This window comes from Mirounga leonina, unplaced genomic scaffold (genome assembly GCF_011800145.1).
Source record: "Mirounga leonina isolate KUSES-001 unplaced genomic scaffold, KU_Mleo_1.0 Mir_93, whole genome shotgun sequence".
NCBI lineage: Eukaryota > Metazoa > Chordata > Mammalia > Carnivora > Phocidae > Mirounga > Mirounga leonina.
This window is the reverse complement of record NW_023270854.1, coordinates 36,686,257-36,700,389: the sequence shown is the minus strand read 5'-3', so window position 1 is coordinate 36,700,389 and position 14,133 is coordinate 36,686,257. Positions and strand designations below refer to the sequence as shown.

The following is a 14,133-nucleotide window of genomic DNA, read 5'->3' as shown; positions in this document are numbered from 1 at the left end:
TGACATAAAACATCAGACATTTGTATTTTTTTTTATTTTTTATTTTTTAAAGATTTTATTTATTTATTTGACAGAGAGAGACACAGCGAGAGAGGGAACATAAGCAGAGGGAGAGGGAGAAGCAGGCTTCCCGGTGAGCAGGGAGCCCGATGTGGGGCTCAGATCCCAGGACTCTGGGATCATGACCTGAGCCGAAGCCAGGCGCTTAATGACTGAGCCACCCAGGCGCCCAACATCAGACATGTTTAAACCACGTTATTTTCTTATGGTTCTGTAGGTCCTCAATTTGGACTGGGTTCTGCTGGCAGTTTTTCTCTTGGTTTTATCTGGGATCACTCATGCAGTCATCTAGTGGCTCAACCAGGGCCAGGGTCTGAGTATCAGTCATATATGTCTGGCTGTTGGTGCTGGTTATGGCTTGGGTCACCCATCTGTAGCAGTCCAGCCCAGACTTTTTCACAGGGCAGCCAGTTTCCCATACAGAGAGAGGGCAAGCCTTGGGAAGCATAAGCACTTTTCTAACCTATGTTTTTGTTATATTGACCAAAACAAATCAACATGACCAGTTCCAGAGTCATTGTGGAAGAGAACTACACAAGGATATAGGTATTAGGAGATAGGATTCACTGGGCTCCATTACTACTATAACAACACCACGAGTACTAATGATATTCCAGTATATAAAGCTCTGCACGCAGACTAGGCTGTTAGTTAGTTCTTTATAAATGGTAGCCACTGTTATTTTTAGTAAGATAATTTTATTTTTTTGAGATTTTATTTATTTATTTGACAGAGAGAGACAGCGAGAGAGGGAACACAAGCAGGGGGAGTGGCAGAGGGAGAAGCAGGCTTCCTGCTGAACAGGGAGCCCGATGCGGGGCTGGATCCCAGGACCCTGGGATCATGACCTGAGCTGAAGGCAGACGCCTAATGACTGAGCCACCCAGGTGCCCCTAGTAAGATAATTTTAATCCCACCCTTGTTCAGGTGTTCGCAGGGTCTCATTTCCACATCATATTTTGCTGTTTTCTGATTTTGGTCCTCTCATTTGCTGCTATTTTGCCTGTGAAATTCACCTTCTATTGTCATTTTCTTTTACTCTAGATCTTCTGCCTCTTTATAGCTTTGAAGTATCTTTATTTCATTTTGTTTCTGTGTTCTGTATTTAGAACTTGTGTTTGCTTAAGAATCTATTCTAAGGCATCTAGCTCTCATTTCTCCTGAGAATTACTGTAGAATTGGGTCTCCTTCTTGCAGTTTTATATAAATTAATATGCATATTGCATGTGTTTGTGTCTCTTAGAGTGTGTGTAAAAGAACATTTTGTGGGGCGCCTGGGTGGCTCAGTCGTTAAGCGTCTGCCTTCGGCTCAGGTCATGATCGCAGGGTCCTGGGATCGAGCCCTGCATCAGGCTCCCTGCTCAGCGGAGAGCCTGCTTCTCCCTCTCCCGCTCGCCCTGCTTGTGTTCCCTCTCTTGCTGTGTCTCTGTCAAATAAATAAATAAAATCTTTAAAAAAAAAAAACATTTTGTTACTGTAGAGTAATCTAATTATACTAAAGTACATATATAAAATATAGAAAGACACAAAATGGGAATTTAAATAACCTACAACTCCACCATCTAGAGATAGTCACTAACATTAATATATCCTTCAAATAATTTAATCAACTATTCAATGCTTATTGTTGATACATGTTTATTAGTTAATCAGATTATAGCTTATTAATTATTGCTGACCATATAATATGGTTAGTTATTGAAGGGTTGCTCTGTGCTAGGCACTGTTCTAAGTGCTGGGCATATAGCAGTGAACTGAACAGATAAGCCTTTGCCCTTAAGGAGCTTACATTCTGGTGGGGGAAACAGGAAATAAGTAAGTATATGGTAGAGCATCAGATAGTGATAATCATTACGAAGAAAATAAACCAGGATGTATCAGTCAGGACTCTAGCAGGAAACAGATGGTTCATTCAAATTGGGTAATTCAAGGTTTCATGAAGAAGATGGGCAGGGTTACAGAAATTAATAAGGGATAGAGTACAGCTTTGGGACAAAAAAAATGATAAACAGTTATTACCTTTAGGCCTAATGTTACAAAGGGAGAGACTGATGACCAGCTCATGGAGAGTATAGCTGTAGGGTAGAGCTGCCCAGTTGGAGCCATGGCCTTTGCTAAAAGAAACAATTACTTCCAACTCCTGGCCCAGCAGGAAAGGAGTCAGGATGTAGAGTGAAGAACTCATCCCGGTTTCCCTGGGATTTAGCACTGAAAGTCCCATATCCCAAGAACCCCGTCTGTTTTGGACAAACCAGGATAGTTGGTCACTCTACAGTTCTCCTCCTTCTTTGGGCCAAATCTAATTGCAAGCCAGAGGACAGAGAGTCCCAAGTGCTGCAGTCCAAAAACTAGTATCAACCTCTTGGAGCACAGAGCAACATGAACAGTAGATCTAGAGGGGCAAAAGGAGAATATCCCATTACAGTCCACCTCTTTTAACCTATACTACTTACTTTTGTCCTTTGTTTGGGTTATCATGTTCCCAACACATATCTTTTTCTTAAGCTCTTTTTTTTTTTTAAAGATTTATTTATTTATTTGAGAGGGCGAGAATGAGAGAGAGAGAGAGCACATGAGAGCGGGGAGGGTCAGAGGGAGAAGCAGGCTCCTCGCCGAGCAGGGAGCCCGATGCAGGACTCGATCCAGGGACTCCAGGATCATGACCTGAGCCGAAGGCAGTCGCTCAACCAACTGAGCCACCCAGGCGCCCCTTCTTTTTTTATTACTATTATTTTAAAGATTTTTATTTATTTATTTACTTAACAGAGAGAGAGAGCACAAGTAGGCAGAGCGGCAGACAGAGGGAGAAGGAGAAGCAGGCTTTCCGCTGAGCAGGGAGCCCGATGCGGGGCTCGATCCCAGGACCCTGGGATCATGACCCTAGCTGAAGGCAGCCGCTTAACCGACTGAGCCACTCAGGCGCCCCCCCAGGCGCCCCTTCTTAAGCTCTTAAGCTACCATATCTTTGCAGGTTGACTTGTAATTAAATTCTACTCCCACCTGAAACATGAAACTTCACTGCTACTGGTGCTCTTCATATAAGGTAGTGAGATAATGGGGGGAAAGGCATAATTAACTTAAAATCACTGCTACAGTTTTTGCTGTTCACAAAGCCAAAACTGATAATCATAACTATCTTCTTCCATCACCCATTCCATATTGCCTCTACCCTCTGCCAGAATCTCAGTGGCAGAGTTCTTTGCTTAGTTTAGTAACATAAACCTTTTTTCCTGGACGATCTGAGTCCTTGATGATCTTGTCTCTTCCATGTTATTTCAGCGTACCATTGACTGGGCCTTTAGACATGAGAGAACTAGGAAGCACCTGCATTGAATCGTCTGAGTTCTACACCTACTGTTCTTTGCCTTTATTATGTAGCAGCGGCCAATTCCCCAGTAGCAGTTGGTATCAGTCATCCTAGCCAGTAGAGCAACCCTTTCTCTGCCTGTTAGTGCAGCAGCTTGAGGAACCCGAAATGGCCAGGAGACAGTCTCAGCTTCAGATTTGACAAAATCACGACTTTGGTAGAAGTATTTCTTCTTTGAGAACCACAACCCCAAACCCACTAAGCCCAAGATTATGGGGATAGGAATTAAAAATAATATAGGGGCACCTGGGTGGCTCAGTTGGTTAAGCATCCGACTCTTGATTTCAGCTCAGGTTATGATCTCAGGGTCGTGGGATTGAGCCCCAGGTCAGACTCCCTGCTCAGCGGAGAGTCCGCTTGAGATTCTTTCCCTCTCCCTCTGCCGCCACCCACGTGTGCACACACGCTCATGTGCTCTCTCTCTCTCTCAAATAAATCTTTAAGAATATAATATAACATAATCCATAATATAAATGGATTATTAGTTATATAGTAAAAAGAGATATTATTCCTACTCCTCTACCGTTGACTCCTATACTCATGTATTCTGGCCATAGAGAAGACAACACTGTTTATTGTCCTCTGGTTTAAGGCATATATTGCATCTTGTAGGACAGCACCCCAAACTTAGGGTGTTGTTGCCTGGCTGGTACTGTAACTGGGCCTTCGGTAAATCATTCCACTATTATTGAAATCCACTTACTTCTGGATGATGGGACATGTGATAAGACCCGTGAATTACATGTGTGTGAGCTTATTGCTGTACTTCCTTCCCTGTAAAACTACTCCCTTGGAGGCATTATTGTATAGAATTACCATGGTGGCCAATGCGCATTTGTATTTGGACTGTATATTTAGTCCTTTGAAAACAGATTGTTGCCCTCTTCATGATAGAAGGGGCCAGGTATAATGAATCTGCCCCCTACTTGCGGGCTAGGACCTCTCCAGAGAATGGTACCAAATTAGGGGTTCAGTGTTGGTCCCAGCAGTTGGCTGCATGTGTACATAGCTGTGATGATAGGCATATCAGCCTTGATAAGCAGATACCTATTTTGTTGACCCCATGCATAGCCTCCATTCCTGTTGCCATGACCACTTTGTACATGAGTCCATTGGGCAAGCATTAGTAAAAAGTCTGATTGACATTCATAACATGGATCACCATGTCCATCTGATTGAGAGGCTTCTTTACAGTGGATTCACATAGGACGCAAATACATTCATTCCTCTAGCCCATCCTAGGAGGTCTATCATAATTTTCTTCTAGAATCCTTATTTCTAGTCTTTCAAATTTGTTCTTTGAGGTACCTAATTAATCAGGTAACCCATTAGTCATTATCCATGAATCAATATAGATGTGTATCTTAGGCCCTGTTGCCTTCCATGAAAGTGGACAGCCAAGTGTATACCTGAAATTCTGCCTACTGGGAAGATTTGCCTTTACCAGTATGTTTCAGGTCACCTCAGAGTCAGGGTATAAGTAAAAGATTCATTTTCTGCTAGTGTCCACACACTGAGCAGACCCATTTATAAATCAGTTCTGTACTTTTTCCTCCTCTGTTAACTGGTGAGAGGGAATTGCCATTAGACCATGAATATCAGCTAATGGGGAAGGGATTAGTGGAGCAATAGGAAAAGGTATTATGGCAACCCACATCACTAGCACATAGAATTTATTTGTCTTCCACACTTGCTTTTATAATGGGATGCTGGTTTGTATGTCCAGTTTTATGATTTGATGGATCAAATAGCTAGTTCACAATGGTCAGCTTGTAATAGTCATTTGGTGCTCTGTGGTCAAGCATTAAGTCTCTATTAGTGCCCAAGAGCAAGCCAATGTCTGTTTTTCACTTAGAAAATTGTTGGCAGAAGAGAGTATGGCCTTACTCCACTGACGTTCTCTTCTGGAGGCTTGCCAGAGGCTTAATACAGCATCCCTGACTCCTGCAGACACTTCTTACCATTGGTTATCCTGGTTAATAAAGTCATGTGACAGGACAGCTTGCATTGCAACCTGGACCGCTGCAAAGCCTTTTTTAAATTTTGAGTCTCACTCAAAGATAACAACCTTACAAGTTACTAATATTGGTCATTTCAGCACATTTGACTGTGGTATCTGTTGTCTCAAAAATGCAGTGCTCACCAAGTATTGTGCCTTTCTGAGGTAGTAACAGTTGGTTAGAGATATAAGGGAAGTGAGACAACAAACCATATGACTATCTGAGAGAAGAGTGTTTCAGGCAGAGGGAATAGCAAATGCCAGAGGCCCTTTAATGTAGCAGGAGCAGAGTCCATCAGGGATAGACAGGAAATAGGGCTGGTGGTGGAATGAAATGAGAGCAGAGAGAGAAAGGACCAGATGGAACCTTCTAAGCCATAGTTAGAACATGGAATTTATTCCCAGTGTAATAGGAAATCACTGGAGCATTTTATGCATGATAATAACATATAAAGATCACTCTGGGGATGCCTGGGTGGCTCAGTCGGGTTAAGTGTCTGCCTTTGGCTCAGGTCATGATTCCAGGGTCCTGGGATTGAGTCCTGCATCGGGCTCCTTGCTCAGCAGGGAGCCTGCTTCTCCCTCTGCCTGCCACTCCCCTGCTTGTGCATGCTCATGCTCTCTTCCTTTCTCTCTCTCTCTCTGACAAATGAATATATAAAATATTTTTTAAAAAAAGATCACTCTTCTATGGAGAATAGGAGAAAGGTTAGTTAGCGAGAAGAAAACAAATGTTTTAAGAAGAGCGTAATCAACTATGTCAGATAAATACAGAAGAAGATGGAGAATTGACCATTGGATTTGTCAAGGTAGAGCTTATTAGAGATTCTGGTAAGTGCAGATTTGATGGAGTTAAGGAAATAAAAGCCTGATTGCAGTGGGTTAAAAAGAGAATAGACTTAATATTGGTTAGCATATAGAGCAGTGTGAACTCATACACTCAACAGTAAGACCCAACAATTCTGGTCCTAAGTTTATGTAACCTGGAGAAACACTTGCATATGTGCATAAAAATAAATGTACTAGCAGATTCATATCAGCATTATTTGAAATAAAATGTTATTGTCCATTGAAGGAGAATGGGTAAATAAATTGTGTTATATGTCACACTATAGTGGTGAACATGAATAGACTGCAGTTACACACATGAATATAGATGAATCTTCCAAACATAATGTTGAGCAAAAAAAAAAGCAGATCATAGAATACGTGTGATATAATTCCATAAATGTATATAGTTCAAAAACATGCTCTATTTGTCTGCTAGGGCTGCCATAACAAAGTATCACAGATTGGGTGGCTTAAACAACACAAATTTATTTTCTCACAGTTCTGTGCATTAACTTTTGTCATCTGTGCTTTGCTTTCTTCTAGAAATTTTATAGTTCTAGTTTTTATGGTTAGGTTTATATTACATTTCTAGTTAATTTTGGGGTATAGCATAAGGAAAGAGACTTAATTTGTGTTATTGTTATATCCAGTTCTAATACTTTGTTGAAAAAAGACTGTCCTTTCACCATTGATTGTCTTGGCAACTTTGCTGACAGTCAGTTTTACATATATGTTTGATCTATTTATGGACTCAGTCATATTTCATTAATATGTAGCCTGTCCTTATGCAATCCCACACTACTTTGATTACTGTAGCCTTATAATAAAGCTTAAAATCTGGTAGTGTAACTTCTCCAATTTTGTTCTTCTTTTCCAAAATTGTTTAGACTCTTCTGTGCCTTTCTACATAAAGTTTAGAATCAATTTGTCAATTTCTATGAAAAAGCCTGCTGAGGTTTTGATTGGGGTTGCATTGAACCTATAGAGAATGAATTCCATCATCTTAACAATATTAAATCTTCCTCTCCATAAGTGATGGCATATATTTCTGTTTATTAGTTCTTCTTTAACTTCTCTTAGCAGTGTTTTGTAGTTTTCATTATAAACATATTACACATATTTTGTTGAATTTGTTTTTAAATATTTCATTTTTGGTGTAATTAAAAAAATTTTTTAATTTTAGGCTCTAGGGACGCCTGGGTGGCTCAGTGGTTAAGCTGCTGCCTTCGGCTCAGGTCATGATCCCAGGGTCCTGGAATCAAGTCCCATATCGGGCTCCTTGCTCAGCGGGGAGCCTGCTTCTCCCCCTGCTTGTGCTCTTTCTCTGTCTCTCTCCCTCTCTGACAAATTAAAAAAAAAACAATTTAGGCTCTAGTTTTTCATGGCTAGTATACTGAAATACAGTTGGGTTTTGTATATTGTTCTAATAAACTCATGTACAAGGTCTAATAACTTTTTTGAGATACTTTAGAATTTTCTATATACATGATTGTGTAGTCTATAAGTGAAGACAGTTTGACTTTTTTTTATTTGTATCTCTCATTTATTTTTCATGTCTTGTTGCATTGGCTAGTAATAATGAATAGAGTTTGTATAGTGTTGAATAGAAGTAGTAAGAGAGGGCATCCATGTTTTGCTCCCTTGTTCCTAGGAGAAAAGCATTCAGTGTTTAACCATTAAGTATGATGTTAGCTTTTGCTTTTTATACGAGTAGTTAATTTACATATAACAGGGACACCTGGGTGGCTCAGTAGGTTAAGTGTATGCCTTCAGCTCAAGTCATGATCCCAAGTCCCGCATTGGGCTCCTTATTCAGCAAGGAGTCTGCTTCTCCCTCTGCCTGCCATTCCCCTTGCTTGTGCGCTCTCTCTCTTTCTCCGACAAATAAATAAATAAAATCTTTAAAAAAAAAATTTCATATAACATAGTTATTTGGATTTAAATGTACTATCTTTGTATTTCTTTTTATTAATCCCATCTTTTGTTTCTTTTCTTTCTCCTTTAATCCCTAATTTTACATTATCAGCTCCTTTTGTTTTTCTATTTTTTTCTCTATTAGCTTATTTTTTATACACCCTTTTATTATTTAATTGGTACCTCATAGCAGTGTGATTCTGTGAGAAATTAAGCCCCAATGTTCTAAGGTATTACTTATAATTAATGTATTAATTTTTTTCCTGTACATCTATTGTAGTACTAGCTGTGTACCATCTTTGGGGAGAATTAAGAAGATGGTTATTCAGATCATTTTGTTTTATTCCCTTATGGAACCTGGTTGAAAAAGGCTGCCTGAGAATTTACAGCATATACGTTTGATTCATTAGTTTATCTTAATTTGTTATTTCTAGGAAAATTCAAAGATCTTACAATGTTTTGGTTCTGTTTACCTCCGTCCTCTTGTGCTATCTTTGCCATGTACTTTAATTCTCTCTATATTATAAACTCCATAGGAAGACACTGATACTGCTTAAGTCGGTCAGTACACATGTAGATTTACCCATATACTTTACTTTTTGCAGTGCCTTTGCCTCTGGCAAAGGGAAGAAGCCTCCAGTTGGAGGCATGAGATATTTTTCCTTTTGCCTTTGAAATTAATGTGTCATGTTTTCAGCTCTCTAGACCATTTGCAGTCTGACCGTAGTATGCCTTTTATAGTAAATACCATTTAATAGTGGGCTGATAGTCAAGAATTTCAGCGGAGCCCCCATATTCCCTACCATCACAGGCATCTGGTATTATTAAGCATTGGAATGGCCTCCTCAAAACTCAACTCAGAAGAGATTTCTGACCCCACCTCCCTAACCTTTTCCTGGTTCATACACTTTGCTAAGGAAGTCTGGTTACTGAATATGGCTCTTCCTAAAATGGGATCATATTTTCTTAACCACTTCCTTGTAATAATCAGGACAAAAGAGTTGGATTATATAGACCTATTTTTGAAAATTCAGGTTTCTGTCCTTACCATTCCTGGACATTGATACTTCTTTATTTCTTTCCCCTAAAGTAGCCTCTGATCAGCCTGGTTGGTGGTCCTCCCAGTGACAGCCAGGCCCCCACTGCCTCCTCCTTCTCCCCCTCCTTCTCCCCTGTCCCTCAAGTACTCTTTCATATTGCTTACCTTACTTACATTAATAAGTTGCTTGTGGGTTGGCTTTAATTTAGTCAGACTTTCATAATTACTGTGAGTAGGTTTCAGTATTCCCAAATCTCCTGTGACAAACATATACAGAACATACCTGGTAAACTGCTTCAATAAATGATTATTATGACCCATTACTTACCGATTCTTCCTAATTGCTCTTTCAGAGGATTATTTTCAGTGTTTTGGAGCACTCTCATATTGTGACAGCATTTTATTTTTTTTATTTTTTTTAAGATTTTATTTATTTATTTGACAGAGAGAGAGAGAGCGAGAGCAGGAACACAAGCAGGGGGAGTCGGAGAGGGAGAAGCAGGCTTCCTGCCGAGCAGGGAGCCCGATCCCAGCAGGACCCTGGGATCATGACCTGAGCCGAAGGCAGACGCTTAATGACCGAGCCACCCAGGCGCCCCTGTGACAGCATTTTATAAGTAAATACTGATCTCTTTCACCTCAAACTTTCTTATGGTAGGGAGAATACATTCCATTTGGATTTTTTATTGTTCTAGATGGTGAGACTAAGACCAAGATTGGAGAGGTGACTTCAGAGGAGGAAATTGCAACAAAAATTGAACCATTGCCTGAAGAGTCTGGCAACCCCAGAGATGATGTTCTCCAGGATTCTGAATGCAGAGGATTCTATGAATTGGGGGATAAATTAAATGAAAAGAATCAAAACCTCCTTAAAAGAAGACAGAATAACTGTGATGAATGTGGGCAAAGCTTTGCTTGGAGTACAGGCCTAATTAGGCACCGAAGAACCCATTGGGAGAAACCCTATGAATGTGATAAGTGTGGAAAGGCCTTTAGTGTGAGCTCAGCTCTGGTTCTGCATCAGAGAATTCATACAGGGGAGAAACCCTATCCTTGTACTTGGTGCATTAAAAGTTTCAGTCGGAGCTCAGACCTTATTAAACATCAAAGAGTCCACACTGGTGAAAAACCTTATAAATGTGATGAATGTGGGAAAGCCTTCAGTCAGAGTTCTGATCTCATTATCCATCAGAGAATCCATACAGGAGAAAAACCCTATCAATGCAGTCATTGTAGTAAATGCTTTAGCCAGCGCTCAGACCTAGTTAAGCATCAGAGAATCCATACTGGAGAAAAGCCTTATACATGTAACCAGTGTAACAAGCATTTTAGTCAGAGTTCTGATGTTATAAAACATCAAAGAATCCACACTGGGGAGAAACCATATAAATGTGATGTGTGTGGAAAAGCCTTCAGTCAGAGCTCAGATCTTATTCTGCATCAGAGAATTCACACTGGGGAGAAACCATATCCATGTAATCAGTGTAGCAAAAGTTTCAGTCAGAACTCAGACCTTATTAAACATCGAAGGATCCACACTGGAGAGAAACCCTATAAATGTAATGAATGTGGTAAAGCTTTTAATCAGAGCTCGGTCCTTATTCTGCATCAGAGAATTCACACTGGAGAGAAACCCTATCCATGTAATCAGTGTAGCAAAACCTTCAGTAGACTTTCAGATCTCATGAATCATCAAAGAATTCACACTGGAGAGAAACCTTACCCATGTAGCCAGTGTAGTAAAATGTTTAGTCGAAGATCAGACCTTGTTAAACATCATAGAATTCATACAGGTGAGAAGCCCTATGAATGTGATGAGTGTGGGAAAACCTTTAGTCAGAGCTCAAATCTTATTCTCCATCAGAGAATCCACACTGGAGAGAAACCCTATCCATGTAGTGATTGTACTAAAAGTTTTAGTCGTCGTTCAGACCTCGTTAAACATCAAAGAATACACACTGGAGAGAAGCCGTATGCATGTAACCAGTGCAATAAAAGCTTCAGTCAAAGCTCAGACCTCACTAAACATCAGAGAGTGCACTCTGGGGAAAAGCCCTATCACTGTGATCATTGTGAGAAAGCCTTCAGTCAGAGTTCTGACCTTATTCTTCATCAGAGAATTCACACTGGAGAAAAACCATACCCCTGCACACAGTGCAGCAAAAGTTTCAGCCAGAACTCAGACCTTATCAAACACCAGAGAATCCACACTGGGGAAAAACCATATAAATGTCCTGAGTGTGGAAAGGCTTTTAGTCAGTGCTCAGCTCTTACCCTACATCAGAGGATCCACACTGGGGAAAAACCATATTCATGTGATCAGTGTGGCAAAAGCTTTAGTCGGCGCTCTGATCTCATTAACCATCAAAGAATCCACGCTGGTGAAAAGCCATATAAATGTGATGCATGTGGGAAAGCCTTCAGCACATGCACTGAACTTAATGAACACCAGAGAATCCACACTGGGGAGAGACCACACACATGTGTTCGGTGCAGCAGAAGTTTTAGCCAGCTCTCTGATCTTATTAATCATGAGAAAGTCCATTCTGCAGAAGACAGGCTAAGTGTGATGAATGTGGGAAAACCTTTAGAGTATACACCGACTTTATTTCGTACCAGAGACACTATACCAGAAAAAAATCTTAGGAATGCTATTGAGGATTATGAAAAAGGTTTTAATCAGTGCTCAACTCTTGTGCTACATTAAACACACACACACACACACACACTGGACAGAAAACATTAAGGTCTACAATGAATATTTAACTGAGAGTTCAGACATTACTAAACTTAAGAAAAATTCTGAAGAGGATCCTGTGAGTAATTGGGAAAACTTTCAATATGAATAAAAGTATTACTGAATGTCAGCAACAATGGAAAGAAATTTCTGTCTGCTATAAGGGAAAACAAGCCTCTGGTCTTATATTCAAATATAATCCACAAGGGGAGAGTTTTATCATTATAAGAAACGAATAACAATGCAGAACCTTATCAGATATTGTAAAGATCATGTGATGGGGTGTGCAATCAGCTCAGAAGGAAATGTGTTAGTGTTATCTCAAACCTTTAGTGAGCCCTAATTATCTATTGCATATCAGAGAAGTTACTTTAGCGATTGTAGGGAAAACGTAAATCCCATATCTTAATTGGCATTCACTCATAATCGGCATACCACCAACCTCCTGACAACGGAAGAGTCCTACCTGATGCTCACATTAGTTATCTGTCATTAAATTCCCTGTGTGTGAACGTGCTATGCTATTCTGGTATTAATACTTACTAACTACCTAACTCCAGTGCCGAGTTTTCCCAGAAAAAATTTTTTTTCTTTGGCCTAGTTTTGGTTTTCCTAATGAGCTTGAGTTTTCAGGTTCCTGCAATAGTCACAGCAAATATGGACTTATTTTGCTTTGGTAATGCAGTCCATAGACTAGTGGTTTGAAATCACTTCTTCAATATTACCATTTAATCACAGTTCCTAAATATGTGAAACAGAGTTTTTTTAAAAAAAATTCCATATGTCAGAGTGTGAAGATTTCTCTAGCACTGTTTATCTTGTCATCTATAGATTGAACAAAAATGAAAGCCAAAGTAATTCCCACATGACTAATTTGTATACCATATTCTGTCTAAAAATAAAAAGACTGAATTTTTCAAGTGGCAACATTTATCAGACTTTGGTTTGTTGATTTCTGATATACATATGATAATAGGCTACTATATGCAAAGTTTTCAGCTGAAAAATAGAAACTTTTTTAAAATAAAAAATCCAAATTGTTTTTCTAATATTAACCATTTGGTAAGATTCCACTACTATACTTTGAATATTCCCCATAATCATCCAGTTAATATATCACTTTAACACAATTACTGTTATTTACTATGTGCAAGGCATTATTTTAGGTTTTGTAGTATACACAGAGAATATACAAAGCATATGTGATAAAGCCTGATGTATACAGAAAACACATGTACAAGCATAGAGGTAAACAAGATGCTTGTAAGAGCTCAGGGGAAGTAGGGTTCATTCTGACTGGAAAGAAAAAGTTTGGGGAGCTCCTGAGACTTGAGTTTTGAAGGATGGGATTAGAGACATAAGGGCAGGAAGGGAGTAGTCAACAAAGGCACAGAAGCAAGGAAGTGTAAGAAATGATGTGGAGTATGTGCTTAGTCTTTAATTCATTCAGTACACCTTCAGTGTCAGGCACTACTGAGCACTGCTCGGGGGAGAGAAAGGGTTCCTGCCCTTACGCTCCAGTGTTTCTGCAAATAATGACTAAAATGTACTTAAAAGAGTAAGAATAAGGTGGAAATAAAAATGAAGTAGGAGAAAAGACTGTTAAGGAGTATGATGCTAAACAAGCAGGCACTTCAACTTTCTGGCATTTGGTATCATGTAAAATAGAAAAGTAGTAGTTAGGATTGAGTTTCATATTTCTGCATTTTGTTCTCAAGGCAGTGAAGGCCATTGAGGTCTTTGAACCAAGGAATGGCATGATCATCTCACTGCCTTCAGAAGAATAAAATTAAGCAGAGAAGGAAAAGAAAGAAAAACTATTTTGGAAGTCTGGAAATAAAAGCATGAGGGTCACAAGTCGAAGAGCTAAAAGGCATTGACATGACAATAATTTGAGAAGGGAGTAGGAAAAAAGTATAATTAATTAGCATCTGTTCTTTGGGGAATTTAAAAAGTGAAGAAATAGGATGATGAAATTTATATCTGAAGTTTACCCCTCTCTCCTGAGGATAAATTTTATTTATTTTTAAAGATTTTATTTATTTATTTGACAGAGACACAGCCAGAGAGGGAACACAAGCAGGGGGAGTGGGAGAGGGAGAAGCAGGCTTCCCGCGGAGCAGGGAGCCCAATGCAGGGCTCAATCCCAGGACCTTGGGATCATGACCTGAGCCGAAGGCAGACGC

General features: G+C 39.7%; 1 protein-coding gene across 1 annotated transcript in view; it reads left to right on the top strand.

The window, feature by feature from the left end:
* ZNF397 (zinc finger protein 397) overlaps positions 1–12,878 on the top strand; it is a 46,437-nt gene extending 33,559 nt beyond the window's left edge. Inside the window, exons 5-6 of the mRNA XM_034995918.1 lie at positions 5,060–5,065; positions 10,169–12,878. Coding sequence (XP_034851809.1) covers positions 5,060–5,065; positions 10,169–11,917 — 1,755 coding nt within the window. The 3' untranslated portion in view covers positions 11,918–12,878. The remainder of the gene's footprint in view (positions 1–5,059; positions 5,066–10,168) is intronic.
* The last annotated feature ends 1,255 nt before the right edge of the window (positions 12,879–14,133 follow it).